This window comes from Mastomys coucha, unplaced genomic scaffold (genome assembly GCF_008632895.1).
Source record: "Mastomys coucha isolate ucsf_1 unplaced genomic scaffold, UCSF_Mcou_1 pScaffold21, whole genome shotgun sequence".
Classification (NCBI taxonomy): Eukaryota; Metazoa; Chordata; class Mammalia; order Rodentia; family Muridae; genus Mastomys; species Mastomys coucha.
The window spans coordinates 94700766-94712323 of NW_022196904.1; the positions used below are offsets into that span (position 1 = coordinate 94700766).

Below are 11558 nucleotides of genomic sequence, written 5' to 3' on the forward strand. Positions count from 1 at the left end.
TTAGCATGAGAGCCAAACCTGTGGAAAAAGTTTTCAGCCCTGTGCCTCAGTAAGGGGAATCCATCTGGATGTGTCGTCTGCTCCAGGAGTTCTTCAATACTTTTTAGCTCCTGGAGAGCAGCCTTGGAGAGCTGGAGATAATTGATGTGAAAATGGCAGGTGGCCAATGGGATGTAGCTGAACTTGGCTGAGCAGAAATAAGATTGCTCTGAATGAGATTGGTGGATATCCGCAGATTCTGTTGGTTTGTTTTGACCCATAACAGCTTCTAGAGTAAGTCCCCTACCTTCACCTATAACCAAGGAGGTTGGACTGAAACCCAGCATCTCTATAGTCTGTGTAAACATGGCTTGTTCTTGAAAAGTTGAAAATTCCTTTGTTTCTATCCATGTGCCATGTTCTGGGCCAACAAGTGAGAAGTCCTTAGGGACACTTAGTAGCTCTTCTCTCTTTTGAATCAGGCTTCTTTGGTGGCTGGTCTTATAAATTCCCTGCAGAGCCAACCCTCCAGAAGCCCATCTTACTAGGTCTCTATCTGAGAGGTTTTGACTGTGAGCCAGGGTCTGTTCCATGTGACTGAGATGTTTCTCCATTATTTCAGTGATGTCTTTTAGGGGCACTTCAGGCATTGGCCAGCACTCCTCAGGGATCTCCATTGCTTGCCTCAGCTCTGCTTCTTTTCTCCTCACTACCTCTTCTTCTCTGTGCTTCCCTTCTAACTGCAAGGCTCTCAGAGCCTGCAGTGCCTGTCCTGCCTGCCTCTGTCTGTTCTTTATCATGTACCCAGGAATGTCCTGCAGGTTTGCAACTCTATTTGGCTGTGAGAGGTCAAGCAGCTTCTCCAGGGCCGTTTTCTCCCATGTGTGTTTTGTCTGGGACTTCAGCTTCTGCAAGTCCCTTTTGTCTAAATATTGTAAGGCCTGGGCAGAAGTCACACCTAGGTCTTCCTGAAGCTTAGGCAGCCAGTAGTCAGGAGACAGTCCCACTTCTGTCAGCATCTCCTGGAGATCGTGCCTCCTTCTGCTTCTTAGCTGAGGCTCCTCAGGAATGCACTTTTCTGTTGCCATGACTCTGTGAGGAACAGATTGTAGTTAGTTTTGTCTGTGTAAGACCTTAGGAAGTGTCATGTATGTGGCCAGAAAAAATGATTTACTAATATTCCAAGTCTGTTAGTCTTTTTTTTATCTCCTGTACTTGTTCAAGTGTATTTTAAAACAACTTTGTGTGTGTGTGTGTGTGTGTGTGTGTATGAGTGTTTGTATTTGTGAAGACTTTCGTTGTGGGTATTTTCAGCATGACCTGTTTTGTTGGATTCTGGTGAGTTGCCAGTTTGCCTGATTTCATTTTTATTTAAGACAGAGTTTCTTTGTGTAGCCATGGCTGTTCTGTAATTCACTCTGTACACCAGGCTGTTCCTAAACTTGGAGATTTGCTTGCATCTGTCTCCTGAATGCAGGGACTAAAGGGCTTCACTACTTGCCTGACATTTTGCTTGATTTTTAAATTTTGTCCTACATAGAATCGATTACTTTGAGGGAATTAATATGAAGGATAATAATTGAAAACATACTTGTGTTTGCTTGGTTTGTGTTTTTAAAAACATATGATATCATCAGTTGATTATTTTTTCATTATTATTTTTTGTGAAACCTTTGTTGACTGGTTCCATTCCTATTTATCTTTCACTTTTTCCTTCCTCTTCAGACAGGGTTTTACTATGAAGCTCATGAAGGCCTGGAGCTTGTTTTTAAATCTAGGCTGGACTCTATCTCATGATTTTTTTCTTTTAATCTCCTGACTGCTGGGATTACCCATGTGCATCACCATGTCTGGCTTTGTCATGTTTTTGTAGGTCATTTCATAATATTAAATTTAGACACACTACTAATTTGTTTTGTTTTAGTAACTCTTATTCATTATTCTCCTTTTTAAATATCTTTGAATTATATGAAGATTATTTACTAATTGCATCCACACCTATATATATATATGTATATATATATATATATATATATAAATACTTTCCTGTGCCCAATATTTTGTTAATTTTATGAAAATATCTCCTTCATTGCCTCTAAAGTGTTCAGTGAGACAAGATTTCACAGTTCCATTTCATACTTATTCAGGTTTTCTTTCCTCGTATCATTTTTGTCAGAAAGTGTTCTATTTATTTCTTTTTTCCTCTGAACATGCATTTAGTATATTACTAATACTTAATCTGCTTTCTTAAATCTGCCTTTCATCCCATTTCATTTTGTACTCCCCTATAATGCCTCCTTTAGAATTTTCTTTCTTTTCATTTTTGCTGGATTGCAATCATAGTTAACCCATTTGCCATGATTTTAGTGTTTGTCCTCCCTCAAACTCACATTTAAATTCATTTTGCCATTTTACAATATTAAGATGTGAACTTTGTTTATTTTTTTAAACATGTAGTTCTGGCTGGTCATGTAGAACTGGTTATGTAGATCAACCTTGCTTTAATTCTGAGATTCTACCTCCTGAGTAGTGAGATTAAAGGCATGTGTTATCATGACTGGCAAGATTTCATACTTTTGAAGGTGAGATTAATGTTTTTATAGAGGAGCAAGTTTAGCTTCATTTGCTTTCTTTCTTCCTTTCTTTTTTGATTTAAATTTTATTGCATTATGATGAGAAAAGTTACATGATTTCAATTTATCTGAATTTGTTAACATTTAAAAACATATTTTAAGTAAATAGAATTAAATCACATTCTTGTTTCCCTTTAGTACCCCAACTCCTCCCAGAGACTGCCCTTCAATACTTACAATACCTTTTTTGTCATATTCTTAAAATTTATAAAATATTATAACAATAAAAATGAGTATTATAAAAGTTGTTTGATATAAAACAACAATCAATTTAACAGTCTTATGTAGATGCTTGTCTACAGCAATACTGAAAATACATACGTTTTTCTCAATATAAATTTCAAATAACTCCAAACATATTAACTGTATATTTTAAAATAATACATCACTATTAGTATTTTTTAAATGAACATAAATATATAAGGTATTTTTGTTTGCTTATTTGTTTGTTTGTCTTGTATTTAATAGAGCCTAAAATCTTGGCTTTTACTGTGGTACAAGCCCAAAGTAAGAGCAATTTTTAGACATTGGTTTCATTGCAATAAGGCTGTACTTCAATGATTATCACATTACCAAAAGATTTTACCTCCATAGTAACTAAGCTAAGAGTTGACAGTTCTGCTGTGCCAAGGAATGAATTGTAGGCATGATTTTTGAATACAGACTTCCTGCTATGGTCAAAGCTAATTAACTTGAGTGAGTGACTTTATTCTCAGGCCACAGAGAACAGGTTACATTCATTTATGAAATGCTGTGTGTATTAAGATGGTCTATCCATAAAGTCATTCATCAAATGTTTCAATGAACAATGGTTCTGCTTGGTGGGTGGCACAGACATTAGGTGAGACTGCGATAATTTTGAAAAGCATTCATCTCAGAGAAAGAGTAACTTATAAAGTCCTCTTCTTCAAACTTGATACAATAGTTAAAAATTTCAAGCAAAGCATTCAGTCTCACTCTTTGTTGTTCTCTTACAAGCCACTGCCCAAGTTAATTGTCTATGTTTCTTTTGACTGTATAAATAATTTTAAATATGTAAGCTGTTTGGAAAACCATAGTATAGTATAAAAACATTAAATAAACAATCCTACTAATAGGGAGGCTGAGATAGGAGAAGCATGTTTTCAAGACCATTATGTGGTACACAGCAAGACACCATCACATATGAACAAGCAGAAAGTGCATATAGATTGTACAATATTGGAACTATTTCTCTAACTACCAAGTTAGAAAGACTACTGGATGACAGACAGACAACAAATTTCTCATTCCTCATATTTTTGAATTTCAATCAATTAAGATATGTTGGTAATATTAATTTTCATATTCAGAGATATTAAGGAAAAGTGATTGTTACTTCCTGTTGTTTTTGTTGTAAGAAGTGGAATTATGATTGTGTAGGTTTGTTGAAATATTATTTTCTTGCTTTTTCTAGGGTGTAGTTTTGCTCCTTATGTTGGTGTTTTCCATCTTTTATCCTTTGTAGGGTTGGATTTGTGGAAAGATACTGTGTAAGTTTGGTTTTGTCATAGAATATCTTGTTTTCTCCATCTATGGTAATTGAGAGTTTTGCTGGGTATAGTAACTGTACTAGCATTTGTGTTCTCTTAGGGTCTGTATGATATCTGCCCAGGATCTTCTAGCTTTCATAGTCTCTGGTGAGAAATCTGCCGTAATTCTGATAGGTCTGCCTTTTTATGTTACTTGACCTTTTTACCTCACTGCTTTTAAAATTCTTTCTTTGTCTAGTTCATAATTCGGATAGGTCTGCCTTTATATGTACTTGACCTTTTTCCCTCACCTCTTTTAAAATTCTTTCTTTGTCTAGTTCATTTGGTGTTTTGATTATTATGTGACGGGAGGAATTTCTTTTCTGGTCCAGTCTATTTGGAGTTCTGTAGGCTTCTGTATAAATAATTTTAACATACTGAGATCTTGGTGTGACCATGCTCTTTGGATCCTGGGATCCTGGGTATGGCAGAGCACCTGGGAGTAGAACTTTCTCTGGGTACTGTGGGACTCATTGTGGAGTTTGTACCCAAGGTCTGCTCAGAGCACTGGCCCAAACAGACCAGAAAAAATCCACGCCACTGGTCTCGAGGAGTTCCTGCATGCCTGGCTCCCACTGGTCCCAGTTACTTCCAGTGTTGGGACAGTTGTTGTGTCCTCCTCACCTCTGATCCTACAATCCTGGGCATTTTAGAGCGCCTGGGAGTGGAGCTTCCTCTGGGTATTGTAGAACATTAATATCTTAATGAGACCTCTGTGCAAAAATTTTTCTTAATTTTTTAAAGTTAGCCATAAATGATGTCAACTTATATCTGAAAAGTTTCAGGTTTGGACTTCAAGGGGACACTGTGATGGACTGTATTATTCAAAATTTTAAAATTTATCTTGAGGCAAGGTTTCTCTACATAGTACTGTCTGTCTTGAAGTCACAGAGTCCTGCCCCCCTGTGTGCTGGGATTAAAGGCACGCATTACCATGCCCAGCTTGCTTGCTCGCTATCTTTCTCTCTTTCCCTTCCTTCCTTCCTTTCTTCCTTTCTTTCTTTCTTTCTTTCTTTCTTTCTTTCTTTCTTTCTTTCTTTCTTTCTGTCAGTCTTCCATCCCTCCCTCCCTCCATTTCTTCCTTTCTTTTGAAGAGATTTATTAGAAGAGATTAATGTCATAGCAAATCTGAGCAGGATCAGGTTCCTGTGGAAGAGTGGGTGTTCTTTCTTATAGGTTGTCTTTGTCAGGGTTTCTATTGCTGAGATGAAACACTATGAGCGAAAGCAGTTCGGGTAGGAAAGGGTTTATGTTGCTTATTCTTCCACATCACTATTCAGCATCAAGGCAGGAACTCAAAAGAAGGCAAGGACTTGGAGGTAGGAGCCAATGCAGGGGCTGTGAGGAGTGCTGCTAACTGGCTTGCTCCTCATGGCACACTTTCATGTTCTCCACTTGTGGCTGAGAGCTGAAGAACAAGGCAGGGATGTGGGTAGAGAGGGACTTTTCTCTCTTGGTGGTGAGGAGAAGAGTGGAAAACAGTATAGTTGAAGGGATTCTTGATGACTAGTGAAGCTGTGTTGAAGTCCTGGGATTGAGCATAGTTAGCTTTGAAAAAGAAAAAAGCAACTCAAGGGGCTAGCATGTAGGGTGGCTCTAAGGAATAGTTACAAGTCAGTAATGAACTGACTGTGGATAAACATAGACTTAACCATTTTGGTAGGCTGAGAATTTGGCATTTTTTTCTGAACTAGAAGTTTGGCCTGCAGGAAATGCACATGGAGGCACAGTGGGTTTTCCCATGGGAGAAGCAGTGACTGGTGAAGGCTTGGAACCCTTCAGGTGCCTGACTGTGTGGAGGTGAAGAATGGCCAGAAGGTCTGCCCTTTACCCTAGACCAGGGTTATAGGAGTGGGAAATCAGGGTTCCTCCAAGGAAAGAAGACTTTAGTGTCACCTGGCGAAGTTAGGCTTGACTAGAGTAGAGAATTTCACTAGGAAGGAAAGCTGTGTAAAGCCATTTGTTATCTCAGGGCAAAGCTGTGTAACCAAAATAGAGGTACTTTATAAGATGGTGTGCCATGGTTAACAATATCCACAACATTTTCATATTCCTAGCTCTTTGCCTACATGTGTCTCTCTCTTTCCTAGTATCTTCAATTGTATTCTATTCCCATAATTCTTCTATTTCTATAAATCATACAAGGGTCAGTACATTTATTGATATTTTCAAAACACAAAGTTGCATTTTATTTAAAAAAAAAACTGTGACCATTGTTAATTAACTGTGACCATTAAAGACAGGGAAATTATAAATCTGTATTTCATTGGCAATTTTTCTCTTAACTGAATAAACTTAACTGTTAAATCCTATGTGACTGGGCAGTGGTGGCCCACTTGGGAAGCAGATGCAGGTGGATTTCTGAGTTTGAGGCCGGCCTGGTCTACAGAGTGAGTTCCAGGACAGCTAGGGCCACACAGAGAAACCCTGCCTCGAAAAACCAAAAACCAAAACCAAAACCAAAACCAAAACCAAAACCAAAAACCAAATAAACAAAAAAACCAAAACCAAAACAACAACAACAACAAAAAACACCTCTCAAGCCCTATTCTTTTTGTTTTTTTTTTTTTTAATTGAATACTACTATATAGGTCTGAGTGTCCTGGAACTCACTATGTCCTGGCTTCGAACTCGAAGAGATAAACCTGCTTCTGCCTCTTGAGTGCTGGGATTAAAGGCGTGAGCCACTGCACCTGACTTATTATTAGTAGTAATGTCTTTTCCCCAAACTTAAAGCCCATGATGTTTATCTCCCTTCTCTCCTCTGCTCCTCTTTCCTGTGTTCCTTTGCTCTTTCTTTCTCTCTTTCCCTTCATTCCCCTTTCCTTCCTTGGTCTCCTGTCCTCTCTCTTTTCTACTTTTCTTCTCTATCCCTCTCTCCCTTCTCCCCACTTTGTTTCTTTCCTTAGACTTTAGAAGTTAAGTCACTCAAAATTGCATTTCTCCCAAGTATATGCTAATTCAATGAGAAACTCCTCCTCTCCAGTTTTCCTAATCAAGACCTTATATTAACATCTCTACAGATTTAATCAATATCTCCTGACTACAAAGGACAACCACCTTCGGATTAATTAAGTTATTAGGACATTCAATTTCTTTTCTTTTCTTGAAAACAAGAACCTCCCAAGTACAATAGTTCTATTTTATCTTGTATTGCAACATCTACCTGAAAATTATTTTCTGCTTGGAAATTCTCATTCTTCTAGATTTGACTCAATCCTCTCCTTTTACTGAGAGGCATTCTACGATGCTTCTCTCAATGAAGACCGCGCTGAACCTTTCTTCTTATGTTCTCTCTCTCTGTTAATCTTCTCGATAATCAGATTTTATATGTTGTTGTTAGTTACTAGAACAATTTGTATTTTTTCCTTCCAAACAAATGCTTAAAATATGTGGATTGTATGGTAGAGGAGCGTGAGGAAAAGAAGTGAGCACCAGATGGCAGTAAAGTAGCACACATGAGTTTTATTAATGAAGCTGTCCTTTGCTCAGGATAACCCCCAGAAACTATGTCCTATATTGTTCTTTAACTCCAGTCCTATCTAAATCCCTGCCTCATAGTAGGGATTTTACTGAAGCTTAAGTAAAAAAGAGAGAAAAAAATAAGTTAAGTAGTTCTATACATGAATAGCTATAAACTTCTAGTTTTTTAAAAATATTTTTTAATTTTTATTTTTCCATTAATTTATTTATTACTTTACATTCTTATTGCTGACCCCCTCCTCTTGGTCTCCCTCACATAGTCCCTCCCTCTATTCACCTCTCTGTTCTCCTCTGAGAAGAGGAGAAGGCCCCCTCCCCCCTGAGCATCCACCTACCTTGGTATACCTATATCTACAGGGCTAGGTGCATCCTCTCCAATTGAAAAACATATATTAAATTAAACTAAATTTACATTTATTTATTTACTTATTTATTTTAAAATTTTTATTGGATATTTTCTTTATCTACATTTCAAGTGTCCCCCTTCCCGGTCTCCCCCTTGGAAACACCCTATCTTCCCTCTCTCACTGCCTCCATGAGAGTGCTCCTCCCCCCACCCACTTCTCTCCCTGGAATTCCCCTACAATGCAGCATCGAAAACCCTCAGATCCAAGGGCCTCTCCTCCCACCTATGTCTAAGAAGGCCATCCTCTGCCACACATGTGGCCGAACCATGGGTCCATCCATGTGCACTCTTTGCCTGGTGTTCCAGTTCCTGGGAGCTCTGGAGATATGGTCTGTGACACTGTTGCTCCATCCATGGGGCGGCAAACCCCCTCAGCTCCTTTAGTCCCTTTTCCAACTCCTCCATCAGGGACCACATGATCATTCCAATGATTGACTGCAAGCATCTGCCTATGTGTTTGCCAGGATGTGGTAGAGCCTCTCAGGAGACAGCCATATCAGGCTTCCATCAGCAAGCACTTCCAGGCACCCACAATAATGTCTGGGTTTGGTGGCTGTATATGGGATGGATCCACAGGTGTGACAGTCTCTGGATGGCCTTTCCTTCAGTCTTTGCTCCACACTTTGTCTCCATACTTCCTCCTGTGAGTATTTTGTTCATCCTAAGAAGCAGTGAAGCACCCACAATTTGGTCTTTCTTCTTCTTGGGCTTCATATAGTTTGGGAATTGAATCTTGGGTATTCTGAACTTTTGGGCTAATATCCACTTATCAGTGAGTATATACTGTGTGTGTTCTTTTGTGACTGAGTTTCCTCACTCAGGATGATATTTTCAAGTTCCATCCAATTACCTGCGAATTTCATGAAGTCATTGTTTTTAATGGCTGAGTAGTATCCCATTGTGTAAATGTACATTTTCTGTATCCATTCCTCTGTTAGATATCTGGGTTCTTTCCAGCTTCTGGCCATTATAAATAAGGCTGCTATGACCATGGTGGAGCACATGTCCTTAAAACATACTGGAGCATCTTCTGGGTATATGCTCAGGAGTGGTATAGCTGGGTCCTCAGGTAGTACTATGTCCAATTTCCTGAGGAACCACCAAACTGATTTCCAGAGTGGTTGTACCAGCTTGCAGTCCCACCAGCAATGGAGGAGTGTTCCTCTTTCTCCACATCCTCTCTAGCATCTGCTCTCACCTGAGGTTTTGATCTTAGCCATTCTGACTGGAGTGAGGTGGAATCTCCTGGTTGTTTTAGTTTGCATTTCCCTGACAACTAAGGATGTTAAACATTTCTTTGGGTGCTTCTCAGACATTAAAGTTTCCTCAGTTGAGAATTCTCTGTTTATCTTTGTTCTCTGTTTTTTTTAAATAGGGTAATTTTGTTCTCTGGAGTTTAACTTCTTGAATTCTTTGTATACATTGGATATTAGTGCTCTATCAAATGTAGGATTGGTAAGGATCTTTTCCTAATTTGTAGGTTGCTGTTTTGTCCTATTGGCAGTATCTTCTGCTTTATAGACGTTTTTCAACTTTATGAGATCCCATTTGTCAATTTTTGATCTTAGAGCATAAGCCATTGGTTTTTTGTTCAGGAAAATTTCCCCTGTGCCCATGTGTTGGAGACTTTTACCCACTTTCTCTTCTGTTAGATTCAGTGTATCTGTTTTATGTGAAGTTCCTTGAACCACTTGGACTTGAGTACAGGGAGGTAAGAATGGATCAATTTGTATTTTTCTGCATGTTGATCACCAGTTGAACCAGCACCATTGTTGAAAATGCTGTCTTTTCTCCACTGGATGATTTTAGCTCTTTTGCTAAAGATCCAGTGACCATATGTATGTGTGGGTTCATTTCTGGATCTTCAGTTCTATTCAATTGATCTACCAGCCTGTCACTGTGCCAATACCATGTAGTTTTTAATCACTATTGCTCTATATTACAGTTTGAGGTCAGGGATGGTGATTCCACCAAAAGTCCTTTTATTGTTGAGAATAGTTTTCACAATTGTTTTTTTGTTTTTTGTTTTTGATATTCCAAATGAATTTGAGAATTGCTCTTTCTAACTCTATGAAGAATTGAATTAGAATTTTGATGGGGATTGCATTGAATCTGTAGATTGCTTTCGGCAAGATGGCCATTTTTACTATATTCATCCTGCCAATCCATAAGCAGGGGAGATCTTCCCATCTTTTGAGGTCTTCTTCTATTTCTTTCTTCAGAGACTTGAAGTTCTTGTTGAACACATCTTTCACTTGTTTGGTTAGAGTCACACCAAGAAATTTTATATTATTTGTAACTACTATGAAGGGTGTGTTTCCCTAATTTCTTTCTCAGCCAATTTATCTTCTGAGTAGAAGAAGGCTACTGATTTGTTTGAGTTAATTTTATATCTGTCCACTTTGCTAAAGTTGTTTATCAGCTTTAAGAGTCCTCTAGTGGAATTTTTGGGGTCACTCAAGTATACTATTGTATTATCTGCAATATTTTGACTTCTTCCTTTCCAATTTGTAACCCTTTGATCTTTTTTTGTCTAATTGCTCCAGCTAGAAATTCAAGTACTATACTGAATAGATAGGGCGAGAGTGGGCAGCCTTGTTTACTCCCTGATTTTAGTGAGATTGCTTCAAGTTTTGGCTACTGGTTTGCTGTATATTACTTTTACTATGTTTAGGTATGGGCCTTGAGTTCCTGATATTTCCAAGACTTTTAACATGAAGGGATGTTGAATTTTGTCAGATGCTTTTTGGCATCTAATGAAATGATCATGTGTTTTTTTTTCCTTGAGTTTGTTTACATGAGTTGTTCCTTGAGTGGATTACATTGATGGATTTCCATATATTGAACCATCCCTGCATCCCTGGGATGGAGTCTACTTGATCGTGGTGAATGATTGTTTTGATTCAGTTTTCGAGAATTTTATTGAGTATTTTTGCATCAATAATCATAAGAGAAATTGGTCTGAAGTTCTTTTTCTTTGCTGGGTGTTTATGTGGTTTTGGTATCAGTGTAACTGTGGCTTCAAAGAACGAATTGGGTAATGTTTCTTCTGTTTCTATTTTGTGGTATAGTTTGAAGAGTATTGGTATTAGGTCTTCTTTCAAGGTCTGATAGAATTCTGCATTAAACCCATCTGGTCCTGGGCTTTTTTTGGTTTGAGACTTTTAATGACTGATTCTATTTCTTTGGGGGTTATGGGACTGTTAAATGGTTTATCTGATCCTGATTGAACTTTGGTATTTGGTATCTGTCTAGAAAATTGTCCATTTCATCCAGATTTTTCATTTTTGTTGAGTATAGGTTTTTGTAGTATGATCTGATGATTTTTTGAATTTCCTCAGCTTGTGTTCTTATATCTCCCTTTTCATTACTGATTTTGTTTATTTGGATAATGTCTCTGTGCCCTCTGGTTAGTCTGGCTAAGGGTTTGTCTATCTTATTTATATTCTCAAAGAATCAGCTCTTGGTTTTGTTGATTCTTTGTATAGTTTTTTTTTTTTTTTGTTT

The 11558-nt window shown here is 38.0% G+C and overlaps 1 protein-coding gene across 1 annotated transcript in view; it reads right to left on the reverse strand.

Moving 5' to 3' along the window:
* The window catches only part of LOC116101333 (interferon-induced very large GTPase 1-like), a 46751-nt gene that overhangs the window by 21011 nt on the left and 14182 nt on the right, over positions 1 to 11558 (reverse strand). Inside the window, exon 2 of the mRNA XM_031384920.1 lies at positions 2 to 1071. Within this exon, the coding sequence (XP_031240780.1) occupies positions 2 to 1067 (1066 nt within the window). The 5' untranslated portion in view covers positions 1068 to 1071. The remainder of the gene's footprint in view (position 1; positions 1072 to 11558) is intronic.